The sequence below is a fragment of the Acinonyx jubatus genome, chromosome E4 (assembly GCF_027475565.1).
Source record: "Acinonyx jubatus isolate Ajub_Pintada_27869175 chromosome E4, VMU_Ajub_asm_v1.0, whole genome shotgun sequence".
In the NCBI taxonomy this organism is placed as follows: Eukaryota; Metazoa; Chordata; class Mammalia; order Carnivora; family Felidae; genus Acinonyx; species Acinonyx jubatus.
This window is the reverse complement of record NC_069395.1, coordinates 33,703,411-33,722,148: the sequence shown is the minus strand read 5'-3', so window position 1 is coordinate 33,722,148 and position 18,738 is coordinate 33,703,411. Positions and strand designations below refer to the sequence as shown.

At 37.0% G+C, this 18,738-nt stretch overlaps 1 protein-coding gene across 1 annotated transcript in view; it reads right to left on the bottom strand.

Annotated features, from left to right (window-relative positions):
* The window catches only part of LOC106981799 (membrane cofactor protein), a 35,057-nt gene that overhangs the window by 11,617 nt on the left and 4,702 nt on the right, over window positions 1–18,738 (bottom strand). The window contains exons 2-8 of the mRNA XM_015079967.3: window positions 15,434–15,616; window positions 15,018–15,120; window positions 8,714–8,808; window positions 6,455–6,652; window positions 4,028–4,210; window positions 3,251–3,295; window positions 1,354–1,416 (exon numbers count right to left, since the gene is read on the bottom strand). Of these exons, the coding sequence (XP_014935453.1) occupies window positions 1,354–1,416; window positions 3,251–3,295; window positions 4,028–4,210; window positions 6,455–6,652; window positions 8,714–8,808; window positions 15,018–15,120; window positions 15,434–15,616 (870 nt within the window). The remainder of the gene's footprint in view (window positions 1–1,353; window positions 1,417–3,250; window positions 3,296–4,027; window positions 4,211–6,454; window positions 6,653–8,713; window positions 8,809–15,017; window positions 15,121–15,433; window positions 15,617–18,738) is intronic.

Sequence of the window (18,738 nt, the reverse complement as noted above, 5' to 3'; positions counted from 1 at the left end):
CTTATTCAACGAATGTTGCTACTTTGCCACCAGGTAGGGGTGGGTGGAGTAGAGAGGAGCCCTACATCACACCATATACCGCAGTGGATTTCAGATGCACCAATGATCTAAATGCAGAGAAAGTAATCAGAATGCATGGTTAATAGATTTCAGCGAGGGGAAGGCCTAAAGCTTTTCTGAAGAAGACAAAACACACAAGCCATTAGAGAAGAGATCAACATATCCAACTACTTGTTAATATAAAACGTCTTCATATATAAAAGACCCCTGATAGGAGAATAGTTATATCAACTCTGGCATATCTTAAAGTCACCATTGAAAGGATGGGATATAGTCATCTAATTACAACCACAATCCATGAAGTGGAAAAGTGCAAGTTTCAGAAAAAACAGCATGATGCCACTTTTATTTAAGAATAAAGAAAAAAAAACCACCAAAGTATGTATAACTACACCTAAAAGGATGCTTATGTACAGAAATAGATGAAAAAATACCCTAAAATATTAAGTGATTAACTCAAGTAACAGACTAGAGAAAGAGAATGAGAACTAATCTTTTACTCTAAATACTTCTGTAATGTTTGAAATTTTATAAACTTATATTTGTATACTACTTATATATTACAATTATAAGACGTAAGGTGCCTGGGTGGCTCAGTTGGTGGAGTGTCCGACTCTTGATTTCAGCTCATGTCATGATCCCAGGGTCGTGGGTTCGAGCCCCCTGTCAGGCTCAGCACTGAGTACAGAGCCTGCTTAAGATTCTTGCTCTTTCTTGGGGCGCCTGGGTGGCTCAGTTGGTTAAGCATCTGACTTCATCTCAGGTCACGATCTCATGGCTTGTGAGTTTGAGCCCCACGTCGGGCTCTGTGCTGACAGCTCAGAGCCTGGAACCTGCTTCAGATTTTGTCTCTGTCTCTCTGCCCCTCTCCCGCTCTCACACTGTCTCTCTCTCAAATATAAATAAACGCTAAAAAAATTTACATATAAAAAAGATTCTGGTCTCTCTCTCTCTCTCTCTCTCTCTCTCCCTCTCTCCCCTACTTGTGAGCTCTCTCTCTCTCTCTCTGAAATAAAAATAAAATTTTTTTTAAAAAAATTATGAAAAACAATCTACATCTAAGAGTATAAAAATCTTAAAAGAACTGACTAGTAAAATTAAAGCAAAGAAAAAAACCCAGGAAAAAATTGTTCACTTCATATTAACAGGGCTTTCATTTACAATTGAGAAAAATATTGTAGAAACCTAGTAGAAAAATGAGCAAAGGAAATGCAAATTAATGTAGGACATCATTTTTAATGCATCGCCTTATAAAAGCTCTTAACAATGTAAGTAGGATAAAGAGTGCTGGACCTGGATGATCTGAATCTGGATGGCTTGAACCCGGAGTCGTAGTCATAAGAGGAGGCTTGGATTCTGAAAAAATTAATGTTTCAATTCACCAAATTTATTAATACAAAACTACGGATTTAATTTTGATTTTGACTTTAAAAAGATTATGTAAAAAAGAGTATGTAAAAAAATACATACTTCTTGAACTTTGTAATTCTACTTCTGGGAATTTAAACGAAGTATCTATTTGCACAAGTCCATCAGAATGTATGCATAATAACCATGTTTGCTGTAGCTCTGTGTTTTAAAATGGAAATCCCAGAAGTTAACTGGCAATAAATCACAAAAATAATGTGTTCAGAGGTAGCAACTCTGAACCCTGGAAGATATTTCCTTCCAACCCTAGCAAAATAATCTTTTCGGTTCTTAAGCAGAGTAGCTCATTAGCAGAACATGCATGATTCAGTGAATAAAGACTATTCCCGCCTTTCGGTGGCTATGAAATTTAGTTTCTATCGCCAAATAAAAATGCCAGTAAAGAGAAAAAGAATGAGTGTACGAGGTGAGGAGGGTTGGTGGAGGTGGGGGATGGAAATACAGGCCTTTAATTCTAGAGATAGCAGAAATTTCCCAGTTTAAACTGAGCTACAAAATAATTATGTGTGTATATATATATATATATATAATTTATATATATATTACTTATATATATGTATTATATATATGTATTATTTATATATATACACACACACATATATACACACACATATATGTATATATATTATTTATATATATCATATATCATATATATTATTTATATATATTATATATATTATATATTATTTATATATTATATATATTATTTATAATATATATTATATATTATTTATAATATATATGCAATATATATATTATACACACACACACACACACACACACACACACATAAACAAAAAGAAACAAAACCCTAAGCTAAACTGGTTGCAGTCCAGCAACTGAAACATTGTTCTGGACCAGGAAGATACCCTAAAGGAGCCAACAGATCAGTTCTGAAAGGAGTAAAACATCAAAGTCAAAAGCACAGAATATGTACATGTTAAAAAACAGACGCCAAGGGCCTTCCTTTTCACTAATATTAATTTGAGTGATGTCATATAAGCTGCCTTTAGGAGCTTCCCATGTGCCAGGCACTGTGCTGTTTTAAATAAATCCCATTAAGGGGCGCCTGGGTGGCTCGGTGGGTTGAGCATCGGACTTCGGCTCAGGTCATGATCTCACGGTTCATGAGTTCGAGCCCCGCAACTGGGCTCTGTGCTGACAGCTCAGAGCCTGGAGCCTGCTTCCGATTCTGTGTCCCCCCCCCCCCCCCCGCCCCTCCCCCCAACCCTCTCTTTCTTTCTCTCTCAAAAATAAACATTAAAAAAAAAGTAAATGAATTCCATTAAACATTTACCATCACTCATTGAGGAAGGCATTAAATCATTTTGCAGGGGCGCCTGGGTGTCTCAGTTGGTCAAGTGTCTGACTTGATTTAGGCTCAGGTCATGATCTCACGGTGGTGAGATCGAGCCCCGCATTGGGCTCTGTGCTGACAGAGTAAAGCCTGCTTAGGACTCTCTCTCTCCCTCCCCTTCTCTCTGTCCCTTCCTTGATCGAGCGCTAGTGCTCTATCTCTCTCTCTCAAAAAAAAAAAAAAATCATTTTACAAATACGTAAATACATTTAAAGTTTGCATAACTTGCCCAAGTTTACGTACCTGTTTATATCTGCATACTATGGCAAATAATTTTAGAATCGCTAACAACTTAAAATGGCTATCGATACGTTCTTCCTCCTTTCATTACTAAACGTGATAAATGTGTGTAAAACATTAGAGATTTAGAAGGTTTTGAAAAATATAAGCAGGAAGGTACTAAACCTGAGACACTCGGAATTGGAGGTTTTGTACTGGGAGGAGTTGACGCTGGAAAACAAAATAATGTAGATGCATCAAATCTTGGGGTTATTGCTGGCGTTTGCACCAGGAATTTAAAAGACTTTTGGAAAATATAAGCAGAAAGTTAACTAAATCTGAATGATGCAAAATCGGAGGACTAGCACTGAGAGGAATCAGTACTGACAAAAAAATACATAAATAAATAACGTAGACTGGATTAGTACACCCCTCCCCCCGAATTACTGCTTTCTTTTCATTTAAGTGAATTATACCTTTCATTATTTTTAAATTTAAATTCAAGTTAGTAACATACAGTGAGTGTAGTCTTGGCTTCAAGAGTAGAACCCAGTGATTCACCTCTTACACAGGACACTCAGTGCTTGTCCCAAAGCATGCCCTCCTTAATGCCGGTCATCCATTCACCCCATCTCCCACCCACCTCCCCTTCATTTTTACACACAAAAAAGCCGTACAAGAGAAACTTATATACCTGTGTGACATACGTAACATGCAAAGACCCTAGGAAAACGGATAAGATCACAGCGTAAAATGCAAAGACCCTAGGAAAACGGATAAGATCACAGCAGCAGAATGCTTCCGTGAATTCTGTAATACATCTGTCATGGAACTGAATATAAGGCAGAGCCCAATACTAAAATTGCGACCGTGCGCCTATTTTTGGCGTCATTGTTATTTAACGTCAAAGAAACAAAATTACAAAAAAAGAGAGAGAGAGGAGGAAACAGATACCCATTGTACCTTTGTAACACATTGGGACTGCAGGCTCCCAAGTACCGTTACTGCCACAGACTGCTATGTTGGTTCCATTATAGTAATAACCCTCTGAGCACGTAAACACAACTGTTGCTTTGTAGGAATATTTTTTTCCAAATCCTGACGTCAGCTTTCCATTGGCGGGTTCAGGATGTGGACATCTGACCACTGAAAAGCAGAGAAACTCCAGAATCAATGGAAAGCTGTTTCAACAAAGGACCAAAAAAAAAAAAGAAAAGAAAAGAAAAATAGTGCACAGTAGTCATTTCCAGCAGGAAGAAACATACAACTAATGAAAGGAAAGGTGTTAATTAAAATAAAAAAAAAAAATACCCAAGAAATCTTTATGTGTATGTACACTTTAATTCCAGGGAAAAGGATTTAGAGAAATCTGTAACTTTTTTCCACCTAGAAAGACTGTCATTAGAGTTTATTGACTTTCCTGCTTTTTTCCCATTACTGACAGGTTTTGAGAAAGGTCTGACCACCACATACAAATCCAGGGCAAGTTCAAGAGCAACTTTTGATCCTCATTAGCTCCGGGGATTTTAATTAATTATTATTATTATTATTATTATTATTATTTTAGAGAGAAAGAGAGCATGAGCAGAAGAGAAAGGAAGAGAATCTTAAGCAGGTTGAGTGCTGAGCAACTTGGGGCTCAATCCCACAATCCTGGGAACATGACCTGAGCTGAAATCAAGCGTCAGATGCTTGACCCAATGAGCCACCCAGGTGCGCCAGCTGTAGGTATTTTTTTTTTTTTTAAAGGTCATGCTGACACTGGCTGCAGTACCCTGCTTTTCTAGAAAGGTAGGAAAGACTTTTCTGAGAAGGTAATACTCGACTTCAGATTTAAAAGTTGAAAAGCAAGTAGCCATGCAAAGATATGCAAAAAGAAAGTGCTCAGGTAGCAACAACATACACAAATGGGATGTTCAAGAAACAGAAAGGCCAGTGGAGTTAGGGCAGTGTTTTCCAAACATCTTGGCCTGCAAGCCAGAGATCGAAAGGCACATTTTACATCGTAAACCAGTATATAAGCACACAGGCCTGAAATACAGGTCAGCCTCATACCAGCGTGCTCTCCTGTTTCCCATTCTACTCCACCTCTTGGGAAGTAAACTACTGCTCATGACCTGATAGATTCATTTCAGAATCTATTAATTAATCTTTTCACCGTTGTGCGAAACTACTGTTAACTGCACTAATGATTTTCTTTATGTTATGTTGGCTAGATATAATTTACGTACAGCAAAGCTAGTCCTCTTAAGCGGACAGCTGTATGAGGTTTGACAGAGGCAAATAATCATGTAATTACCACAATAAAGACACAGAAAAGCTCCATTGCCCCCCAACATTTCCTCATGCCGCTTTGTAATCAACCCTTCCCACCCCCACAACCACCTTCACCAACCAGCCAAACACTGATTTGTTGTCTATTCCTATGGGGTTGTTTTTCCAGAATGTCATAATGAGCTTAATTTCTTCTTTCTTAGTTTCTTATGGTGGAAGCTTAGATCATGGGTTTGAGACTTTTTTCTAATATAAGTATTTCAGGCTATAAATATCCTTCTAAGTAATGCTTTTGCTGTATCCCACAAATAGTGAGATTTTGATATGTTGTCTTTTCATTTTTATTCAGGTCAAAACATTTTGCAACTTTCCTTGTGACGTCTCCTTTGACTCATGAGTTGGTTAGAAGTGTCTTGCATCGTTTTCAAATATTTGGGACTTTTATAGATACCTTTGATTTCTACATTCATTCCGTTGTGATCTGATATTACACTCTGAATCATTTCAATTAAAAAATTTTTTTAACTATCATATTGCATAGAATATGGTATTAGAAAATGTTCCATGTGTACCTGAACAGAGTAAATATTTTACTGCTCTTCAGTGGTCCCTTTCTTCTAACAATCAAATCCCCTCCTGTGTCTCCCTGCATTACGTCACTCTCTAGACCCTTATACATTAATTTTTAAATATGTTTTGTCTAGGGTTTGTTATTCTTGTTTGTGAGATGGGTAGTCTTTTACAATTTATTCTACCATTTCCTATAGCCCGAACTCTCAAACATCTTGTAACAGAGAATTGTTATTTTTAAGCCAGTGTGTGCTGTGTTTTTTTGATGTTTCTCCCAAAAAAAAAAAAAAAAAAATCCTAACTCATGCATACACAGAGGAGTTCACAATAAATACATTAGAATGCTAAGAATGTGTAGGGTAAGGGCTGGGGAACTCTGTAAATAGAACTATTTTTGAGTCAATTTTACCTGTATTAAATTGAATTAGAAACCAATTTAACAGGAGGAACAAGCACATGGGGCTGTTTTGTTTACTTGTAGGTAGGTATCTACCAAGTGTTTCCAAAATATTTACAAATGAAGAAGGAAGAAAATGGAAGTATTACCTTTACACTGCGGAGGGTTAACACTCCATTCACCATTTCCGGTACAAACAAGTCTGCTCTCTCCAATAAGTGAATATGCATCTGGTCCACTTGATTGATCACAACTGTAAGTTACCACTTCATTATATTCATATTCTTCCTTGCCACTATTGGTATATTTCCCATTTGTTATTTTTGGGGGTGGTAGACACAATATCCCTTAAAAAATGAAAAAAAAAAAAAGGACATGAAAGGCAAAAGGAAAGGAAAAGATGAAGGTAACATTAGTGAAGTCCTATGAACTGCCTTCAATAAATTCATTAACACATGATTTCTACAAGCTGGCTATAAATCCAATATCCATTTACAAGAAAGTTTCTGTGAGAAAATGTATTCTTCCAAATTCAAACCATTAATATAGACATGAACTTTTAGCATAAAACTCATTTTCTTAAATACTTACAAAAGATACCTATATGAAATACCTATGTTTATCTGCAAGACCATTCTAAGTTCTCATCATAAGAAAAGCTGATGCTTTAATGAGCAAATATGCTTGTGATTAAAAATAAAACTCAGTGCTAGTTGAGAAATGCTTTATAATTTATAAATACTCTTGACACTTGAACAACATCGGGGTTAGAACTGATCCCCTGCAGTTAAAACTCCTCATATCTTTTGATTCCCCCCAAACTTAACTACTAATAGGCTACTACTGACCAGAGCCTTACCAAGAACATAAAAAGTTGATTAACACATATTTTTGGTATATGTAGTATATGCTGTATTCTTACAATTAAACAAGCTAGATAGAAGAAAATGTTACTAAGAAAACCACAAGGAAGAAGAAACACATTTACCATACTGTACTGTTAAAAAACCACAAGTGGACCCACAACAGTTAAAACCTGTGCTTTTCAAGAGTCAATTGTATAACCATTCACTAAATTGATAGTTCCCAGGATCAAAATATTATTATCTGTTTTCACTTTTATCCATATGAGTCTATGGTGAAATCATCCAGATACTATAAATTGTGTGGGAACACCACCGACTGAATCCAGACATCTTCCTTTAAGCCAAATTTTGAAGAGATTTGCAAAAATGTAAAACAATACCCTATTCTATTCCTTGTGGAAAATTCTGCTTTTTAAAAATTTATTTATTTTTTGATGTTTGTTTATTTTTGACAGAGAGACAGAGTGCAAGTGGGGGAGGGGTAGAGAGGGAGACACAGAATCCAAAGCAGGCTCCAGGCTCTGAGCTGTCAGCACAGAGCCCAATGCAGGGCTCCGTCGAACTCACAAGCCGTAAGATAGGACCTGAGCCAAAGATGGACGCTTAACGTACTAAGCCACTCAGGCACCCCGAAAATTCTGCTTTTTTAAAAAATTTGTTGGGGCGGCCTGGGTGGCCCAGTCAGTTAAGTGTCTGACTTCAGCTCAGGTCATGATCTCACTGTTCGTGGGTTCGAACCCCACATCGGGCTCTGTGCTGACAGCTCAGAGCCTGGAGCCTGCTTCAGATTCTGTGTCTCCTCTCTCTGCCCTTCCCTGCTCACACTCTTTCTGTCTCCCACAAATAAACATTTAAAAAAATTGTTGCATAGGTTAACATGCATTGAGCTGACAGTTCTTAAAAGTGAATTAATAAATAATTATGAATATCAATAGACATAACCTGCATAGGAAAAGCTCTTTGTGGTTTTTATTAATTTAAAAGCATAAAGGGATCTCAACAGCAAAATTTTATTTTATTTTTGTTGTTGTTGTTGTTGCTATAAGACTTTATTTTTTTAATATGAAATTTATTGTCAAATTGGTTTCCATACAACACCCAGTGCTCATCCAAACAGGTGCCTTCTCAATACCCATCACCCACTCTCCCCTCCCTCCGACCCCCCATCAACCCTTAGTTTATTCTCAGTTTTTTAAGAGTTTCTTATGGTTTGCCTCCTTCCCTCTCTATAACTTTTTTTTTCCCCTTCCCCTCCCCCATGGCCTTCTGTTAAGTCTCAGGATCCACAAAAGAGTGAAAACATATGGTATCTGTCTTTCTCTGTATGACTTATTTCACTTAGCATAACACTCTCCACGTTGCTACAAAAGGCCATATTTCATTCTTCCTCATTGCCAAGTAGTATTCCATTGTGTATATAAACCACAATTTCTTTATCCATTCATCAGTTGATGGACATTTAGGCTCTTTCCATCATTTGGCTACTGTTGAAAGCTATTTTAAAGACTAATCCTCTAAATTCAAAAGAAAGCATATACTTACTACTACATAGAGGGGGATTATCACTCCAAGTCATTGTATTATCGTCGATACTAGAAAGTTCACAATAAATAACTTTTGACCCAAACAATCGATAACTAGAAAAGAAAAAAAGTTACTGGATTCTTCAGCAGTTAACAAGATGTGTAGAGCAATGAAAAAACATTTCACATGGCTGTTTTTCTCTACTACAGTAGTTTGAGGAAGAAGTTCCTTAAGGGACATATAATGAGAATGGTAACCATAGCTGCAACGTAACCAAATAAAGAATTTCTGCACTGAAATATACACTGGCCTAGAGCAAAGATTTCTAAATAAATCTGTCACATCTGTCAGTCTGGCCTCTCTGCTATCTCCAGCCATCACATTACACATTCACTTCTATGCTCTGGCCATTCTTCTCAGTCAGAACAACCAAGCAGAGAGATTAGGCCCTAGGGCTTGCCTGGATGGAGCTGAGTCCCAGCTCCATGACTCGCTTTCTATCTGACCTCAGGCAAGTCCCTTAATGTTCCTCTTGCTCAGCTTCCTCATCCCGCCAAAGAGGATAACAGCATATACATCATGGAGCTCTTTTTTTAACATGTATTTATTTTTGAGACAGAGAGACAGACAGCATGAACAGGGGAGGGTCAGAGAAAGAGGGAGACGCAGGATCTGAAACAGGCTCCAGGCTCTGAGCTGTCAGCACAGAGCCCGATGCGGGGCTCGAACCCACGGACCGCGAGATCATGACCTGAGCCGAAGTCGGACGCTTAACCGACTGAGCCACCCAGGCACCCTCATCATGGAGCTCTTTTGAGGATTAGATGAGTTGCCATCTGGCACATAGCAAGTGTTAGGTGAGTTTTAGTTCTTATTCATGTTTACATCACAGTATCTGTTTTTATAAATGCTTATTCATTTTTGGGAGGGGGGGGGACCGAAAGAGAGGGAGAGAGAAGCTGACAGTGCAGAGCCTGATGTGGGGCTATATCCCACGAACCGTGGGATCATGACGTGAGCCGAAACCAAGAGCTGGCTCCTCAACTGACTGAGCCACCGAGGTGTCCCCATAGTATCTTTCTAACAAGGAGTAGCTCAGGGATATGCCTACTCATTATCTTCTCTGATGATTTAAATTCACAGTACTCTCTTCTCCTGAACTCTCATTGTAATGATCATGAATCATTATATTTATTTGGGACTATTCATTTGCTACTTTGTTTTGACATCTTTTTGTATGTATTTTGTTTCTCAATAAGGCTACAACTTCTCTGAGAAGAGAATAGGTCTTAAATTTTTACTCTTCCTTAAAGTGCCTAACAAGCTATCTCTAAATAACTATAGGCATACCTCGTTTTAATGCGTTTTTTTTTTCTGTGCACTTGGCAGATACTGTATTTTTTTTAATAAATTGAAGGTCTGTGGCAATACTACAACATGCAAGTCAATCAGTGCATTTTTCAAACAGCATTGGCTCACTTCGCGTCTCTGTATAAACTTATCTTTAAATTAAGGTATGTACATTGTTTTTTTTTTTTAATATATAATGCTATTGCACATTTACTAGACTCCATTATGGTATAAACCTAACTTTTATATGCACTAGAAAACCCAATAATTAATTTCACTCACTTTTTTGAAATACTCGCTTTATTGAGGGGTTATGGAACCAAACCCTCAACCTCTGAGGTATGCCTATGGTGACAGCATGCTCCAATATTTTTACTGGACCAAGTTAAAAAACAGACAGTGAAACTGCCTGCAAATGCTTCTAGCTGAATTTTCCCCCAGAATCAGTCAATCACTGATTCTCTATTAAAATGTATTAGGAGATTATTCTGGAACAATGGCAAGGTGGTAAGCACCAGGAATCTGTCTCTCGATCTAGAAGACAACTGCACTCTTAGGATCTATGTGACGTAAATATTTTAGAACTAGGGAGTCTGCTGATGGTTTACAACTTCCCAGGAAAGACTTGGACAGGTAAACTGCATTGATTTCAGTCAATTTCATCTCAGCAGAGTGTCAGGTACCCATCCTCCACCCCCCTCCATCACAGGCAGCTGTGCATGCGTTCTTGGAGCAGCTTAGAAGCAGTTGGGAGATCCAGGGTGGGCAAAAAAAGACTCTGTCCTCCAAATAGCGGGGATCTGTGCTCTTATCACTGAACTCTGCTTCTGATCACAGAGAAGCAGTGAGGCAGGCAGTTACTGCTGTCACACCTGCCCCTAACTCTTGTAAGCCCCCTTCTACCAGCCTGAAGTGACTTCTAGGGGACTAAACATCCAGTGCCCTCTGCTCCTCATTTCATGTTTCATTTTTCTCCTCTCAGGAGCCAGACATTAAAGACTAGAACACTGAAAGACAACTGCACGTGTGGGAAAAAGTAAAAGTGGATGTGCATGCCCAGAGAAAGGCTAGAAAAAACTGAAAAGACCTTCAGTTTACATGTCAGGCTGATCCTTCGCATGGAGACAGCCTACAAGAATAACATAAAATGGCAAACCCTAGGGAAAGAGGAGAATCTGATTTCCAGAGTTAGCACATCAGTAGATTCAAATGTACAGTTCAACAAAAGTTACAAGGTATGCAAAGAAAGAGGAAAGTCTGGTCCATTCAAAGGAAAATATACATTAACAGAAATTAACAGAACCAGACAAAGACGTTAAAATAAAAGTCTTAAAGATGCTCAAAGAATTAAAGGAAGAAATGTAGAAAGTCAAGAAAACAATGTGTGAAGAAAATGGAAACATCTACTGGAGATAGAAAACCTACAACAAACCCAAAATGAAATTCTGGAGTTGAAAAGCATAATAACTACAATGAAAAATTCACTAGGGAATGGAATACAGATTTGAACATGCAGAAGAAAGAATTGGTGAAGAGAGGGCAATGGAAATTACGGAGTCTGAAGAGCAGAAAGAGAAAAGATTGAAGAAAAGTAGACAACCACAGGTACTTAGGTGACACCAATATGCTAGCCAACATACATGCTGTAAGACAATCAGAAGAAGATAGAAAGGGCACAGAGAATATCTGAAGAAATAATGGTTGGAAAGTTCCCGATTTTGATGAAAGTTGTGAATATAAACATCTAAAATGCTCAACAAACTCCAAGTAAGAAGAATGCATAGAGACCCACACTAGAAAGCATAAGAAACTTTCAAAAGACAAAGACAAAGACAGAGAATCTTGAAAGCTGGGAGAAAGAAGTGAATCATCGCCTAGGAGGGATCCTAAATAAGATTATCAACAGATTTCACATCAGGACTTAGAGGTCAGAAGATAGTGGATGGACTGAAAGCTCAAAGGGCTAAAAGAAAAAGAACTGGCAACCAAAATTCCTCTATCCAGTAAAACTGTCCTTCAAAAGTGAGGGAGAAATCAAGACTTCCCCAGAAAAAAAAATCTGAGGGAGTTTGTGACCAACGGTTTGTGACTACAATTTTGATTATAGGAAATGTCCAAGGGAGTCTACGAGGTGAAATGAATGGACACTAAAAAGTAACTTGAAGCTGTATGGATAAGGATCTCAATAAAGTAAATACCTGGGCAACATTAAAAGCTAGTATTATTGTAACAATGGTTTGTAAGTAAAATTTTTCTTTTCTATATGATTTAAGACACCAATCTTTTAGAAGAAAATAAGTTATTAGTGCAGAAGCTAGTATTACAATTATTAGTGTAGAGATCAGCGCGGCATCAGCAACCAAAAGGGTGGAGATGAAGCTGTAAATGAGCAGTTTTTGTAATTTATTGAAGCTAACCTGGTGTAAATTCAAACTGGAGTGCTAAGAGTGTAGGATGTTAACTGTAGTCCCCATGGTAACTATAAACAAAATAGCTGTAGAATATACACAAAAGGAAATGAGAGAGGAATTTAAACATTTCACTGTAAAAATAAACTAAACAAAAAATTAAACAGTAATACAGGAAATGAGGGACATAAAAAGGTATAAGGCATATAGAAAAAAATAGCACAATTTCAGAAGTGCCTCTTGCCAGTAATTACTTTAAATGTAAATGGATTAAATTCTCCAATCAAAAGACAGCGATCAGCAGAATGGATGAAAACACATGCATGATCCAGGGGGACCTGGGTGGCTCAGTCAGTTGAGCATCTGACTCTTGATTTTGTGTCAGGTCATGATCTCACAGTTTATAGGATCAAACTGTGTTGGGCTGTGTGCTGACAACACATAGCCTGCTTAGGATTCTCTCTCCTTCTCTGACCCTCCCCAACTCAATTCTTTCTTTCTGTCAAAATAAACTAAACCCAAACCTAGCAGAAGGGAGTATTAAAGATTAGAGAGGAGATAAATAAAATAGAGGAGAAAAACCAAAAGTTGGTTCTTTGTAAAGATCAACTGAATTCACAAACCTTAGTTAGATGGACTAAGAGAGAGAGAAGACTCAATTTATTGAAATCAGAAATGCAAGTGGGAACGTTACTATCAATTCTACAGAAATATAAAATATAATAAAAGAGTTCTATTAACAGTTTTGCACCAACAAGTTGGATAACCTAGATAAAATGGACAAATTCCTAGAAACACAAAGGCTACCAAAACTAAACCATGAAGAAACAGAAATTACAACTACTTACTCACCTATAACTAGTAAGGAGATTGAATCAGTAATCGAAATTCTCTCAATAAAGAAAAACCCCAGACCTGATGGTTTCATGGGTGAATTCCACTAAACATTTAAAGAACTAATACCTATCCTTCTCAAACTTTTCCAAAAAATTTAAGAGGAGGGAAATCTTCCCAATTCATTCAATGAAACCAGCATCAACATGATACCAAAAGACACTACAAGCAAATAAAGCTACAGACCAATACTTCTTATGAGCCAGGATGCAAAAAATCATCAAAAAATACTAACCAACAAAATTCAGTAGCATATTACATACCATGAACAAGCAAAATTTATTCCTGGGATGCAAGGATGGTTCAAAATGAAAATTGATCATGAAAAATGATCAATGTCATATGCCACATCAGCAGAATGGACAAAAACCACACAATTATCTCAATTGATGCAGAAAAAGCATTTGACAAAATTCAACACTCTTTCATGGTAAATATATTCAATGAACTAGGAAGACAAGACAAGAAGACTTTATTATCTTAAGATAATAAAGGCCATTCATGAAAAACCCACAGCAAATATTATACTCAATGGTGAAAAGCTGAAAGCTGTTCCTCTAAGATCAAGAACAAGTCAAGGATGCCTGCTTTTACCATTTCTATTCAACATAGTACTGGAAGTTCTAGCCATAGCAATTAGGCAAGAAAAAGAAATAAAAGACATCCAAACTGGAAATGAAGAAGTAAAATTATCAGTTTGTAGACAATGTGATCTTATCTATAGAAAATCATAAAGATTCCACCAGAACAAAACAAGTGTTAGTAGCACTAATAAATGAATTCAGCAAAGTAGCAGGATAAAAGACAATATAAAAAAAAAAAAAAATCAGACGCATTTTCATACTGTATTCCATTTACCTTCTAAATGAACATTTTTCATACATGTCCAGTATCCCCAATATAGACTACTGAAAGAACCCTATAGAACAAAGGCTGTTAATCTTTTTAAAAAAATTTTTTTATGTTTATTTTTGAAAAAGAGAGAGAAAGACACAGTGTGAGTGAGGGAGGGGCCAAGAGAGAGGGAGACACAGAATCCAAAGCTGGCTCCAGGCCCTGAGCTGTAGTCACAGAGTCCGATGTGGGGCTTGAACTCATGAGCCTTGAGATCATGACCTGAGCTGAAGTCAGATGCTTAACCAACCAAGCCACTCAGATGCCTCAAAGGCTGTTATTCTTAAGTGCTCAATACCTCTTTTTGAGATACTTAACCTTTGTAACAATCACAAAATTCTAACTAACAGATCTTGATCAACAAAACGGTTCAGGTTAACCAGGTGAATTTTGGTCTGCTCTCAATATAAGAATATCTTCAGTTGGCAATTTGGTCTTTCATTTCTATAAGCCCAACTTCAACTGAGAGTTGGCCATTTTAAATAGGGTGCACTTTATTGTAAAAAATGAAGTCACCATTGTTAATGTTCACAATAGATTTATAGTAGATATGGTAAATATTATAGAATTTTGTTTTTCTTCAATTTAAATTTCTTCCTACTAATTACACATCTTTTCAGTTTCCATAAAAAGCCTGAGCCTTGTTAGGCTGTAAGTACGACTTGTCAATAGGAGGAAAATGCAATCAACTTTATGGGAACGCTTATGAAGAGAAGCAAAACAAAAATGGAATTAGGAATATTTACCTTATTTCCTCCAAGGAACAATTTACTTACCCCTCATTACAAGCATAGTGAACCTGTGATCCAAAGAGAAAATTTCCATTTATGCTGACCATATGGCCATTTACGGGATCTCCTGGATGTTGACATGATCTTTCTAAAAGAAAATTTTCAAATTTGTTGTTTCATGTCAATTTCAAAATACTTGAATTAAAATAAAAATTCGGCATTGCTTATCTGAATTCATGAGAGTATTTTCTATTTTTGACTATTATAAAGCCAAACTTAAGATTCACATTTAACCAGATAACCAATTGCCAAGAAAAAGATTCCTTGGGGATTTTTCGAGGACTGAAAAACTACTATTTAAAACCTACATTCACATGAGAAAACAATCACTGCACTAGGGGAATATGCAATCTCAAATGTGTGAAATCTCTAGAGCAATAAAAAAAAATCTGTACACTTACTTGTACAAGCCTCCTGGAGAGGTGTCCATGTGTTATTAGGGTAACAAACAGAAGATACGGGAAGAAGAGGTATAATACGCTTGTATCCTGGGCGACACTGAAATTGTACATTTTCCCCAGGATTATAACTGGATTTAACAACAGTTGGCCTCATAGAGTTGTACTGCGGAGGGTCACAGGCATCTAGGGATAAGAGAATGAGAAAATGAAAATGAAGTATTTTCTCTCTGTCACCAACCAGGGACTGTGGTCTCCCAGCAGGAACGTAATACGGAATAGAAGGAAAAATCCAAGATTTTAAATGATTCTTCCATTCCTTTACCAAAGTTGTGATAGCAGTCGAGGATGTGCCTTGCTCATTTTAAATAAAAATAATATCCTACTAGGTTTGGGGAATAGGATGAATTTTCTTTCAACAATAAGTTGAAGAAACAAAATCACTGGTTTTTGTCTTAACAATATATGTAAAAAAGCATCCTTCCCCATCTTTTTCTAAATTCATTTCAAAACTCGCCTCTCCTCAGGGTGCCTGGGTAGCTCAGTCAGTTAAGGGTGCAACTCTTGGTTTCAGCTCAGGTCATGATCTCACGGTTTTGTGAGATCGGGCCCTGAGCCCGCTTGGGAGTCTCTCTCTCCCTCTCTTTCTGCCCCTCCTCAACTCACACTGTCTCTTTCAAAAATGAAATAATAAAAAAAAAAAACTATGAATAATTGCCCTTCCTCTAAGAAGCCTTCTATAGTATATGTAGCACTCTGCTCTGAATACTCTTCCATAGCCTGAAACAAACTAAAATAACTTGTCACTTCAGGCTTAGTTTCCTCTCAGAAGGCAAATTCCTAGAGGTAAGGGATCATATGTCTTCTTTTTCTATTACTGTACCCAGTGGGTGCTTACGAAATGCTATAGTAACAAGTGATTATTAAATAAGTGTAACGTATTTCATAGATCAAAATAAATATTCACTAAAGTCTTTCAAAATACAAGACTTCATTTCTTGTTTCATGTTAGTGAACTGGGCATTTTATAAGTGAATAAATACCATTTAAATATCAAAATTTACTATTCTGAAATCCTTTTTTTAAGTTTATTTATTTATGTAATCTCTACACTTAATGTGGGGCTCAAACTCATGACCCCAAGATCAAGAGTCGCAGGCTTTTCTGACTGAGCCAGCCAGGCACCACTCAAAATTGACTACTCTCAATAGCATAACATGAAAAATATGTTGCTTTGGGGGACATTATTTTAAGTATGATTTCATCTTCCTCCACTGATCAATGGATCACACATTCTTTCAGAAGCTCCCTGAATGCAGCTGTCTGGGCTGTTTATCCAATATACACCTCCAGGAGTGCTACGATACTGCTATGCTTTTAGAATTTTGAGGGGGTGAAGGGAGGGGTTTTTTTTCCCCTCCCTAGAATAGTGTCATTTCTACTTCAGCAATTTCTCTTCCCTTTCAATTAACCATGAGCTTGAAAACCAAACAGATCTGTCAGAACAATTATGTAAAACAACATGATGGAGACACATCCAGTAAAGTCCTAAAGGGCTAAAAGAACATGGAGGCCTCTCCTGTAAGGGTGAGGACCTAAGGACAAAGGAGACAGATCTACTTTGATCCCTGAGGAAACTTTTCTTTCTTACTCCCTGGGTCTCCGTCTTACTTCAGATTAAGAGACTGGTCAAGAGAACTCTACTCAAGTGAAATATTACTCTCCTTTTACACCATATTCCTAAATTCTAAAATTGTATCTATAAACACCGTCCAACATTTCCTTTACATCATGTCCTCAAAACCACCTACTGGCAATATGTTTTCCACATTACCACTATGCTGACCAAGATACGTGAATGTTCCTCAATCAACTGTCCAAATCAGAACAAAAGCAAAAAGCAAACAAAAAGTCATAGCAATTAAAAGCATTAAAAAGAGGATTAATAAAGAGATGAATTTTATTAATAACATTACATTTACATTAAAATGAATACCCTGAGTCATTTTATAATGGGGGGGGGGGGGGAAGCTAGAAATGCTAATATAATTCCATTCTAGATACAAATGCACCATGTCATTAGAAATCCTGGAACCACCAAGAAATAAATCAAGTAACAGCATTCCTCTGATTAAATTATGCAAGTATTCCTTGTTTTATGCATTCAACTTCAGTAACTATATTGAAACCAGATAAGCATTTTAGAATTCCAAATATGACTTTCATATATAGTGACCTGTATGGAAAAAGAAATGTCAATTGGATGGTTTATCCATTCAACTAATTTGAAGTTATTTCTTCCTCCTAACACGTATAATTATAAGACATGCTTTCAAAAACATGCAAAGTTGACAACTTGGTTTGCAAGCTTTATACACTATAATAACTGAGTCCAATATTATACTGTTTTACAATAGTTTCTTCTCTTGCTCAGAACACTGATTTTTTTTTTTTTTTTTTTTTAACCCTCTGGCTACCCTTTGTTCTCTGCTTGATTGGATAATGTGATATTCCTGATGGCTTGCTCTAGGATTCGTGTTACTTCATTCTGCAGATCCCTCAGGGTGAATATGTATACTCCCATGACCTTATTATCACTGAGAGGCGTTGCCTCCCGCATCCTGGTCCCCATCCTCAATCTCTAGCCAGGGTGCCAAATGTATATATCCAATTGCCCACCCACATGCTCCACTTGGAAATGTCACGCTATCTCCGATAACATTTTGAAGCCAAAGTGTGGTCTCTTGATTCTTTTCATATTTACACATGCCCAGCAAACAAAATAGATGGGTTTTAAAATTTCAATTCCTGTATAATTAACATACAGTGTTATTAGTTTTCAGGTGTACAATACAGTGATTCAACAACTTTATACATTACACAGTGATCATCACGATAAACATACTCTTTATCCCTTTCACCTATTTCATTCATCTCCCCACCCACCTACCCTCTAATAACCACCAGTTTCTTCTCTATATTTATGAGTCTGTTTTTGAGTTTATCTTTTTTGTTGTTCATTTGTTTGGTTTCTTAAAGTCAATATATGAGTGAAATCATAGAGTATTTGTCTTTCTCTCACTGACTTATTTCATTTAGCATTATACCCTCTTGCTGCAAATAGCAAAATTCCATTCTTTTTCATAACTAAGTAACAGTCCATTGTACATAGCTTCTTTATCCATTCATCTATCAACTCACCCTTGGGTTGCTTCCTTTTCTGGGCTATTGTAAGTTAATGCTGCAATAAACATAGGGATGCACATCTCTTACCAAATTAGTGTTTTCACATTCTTTGGGTAAATACC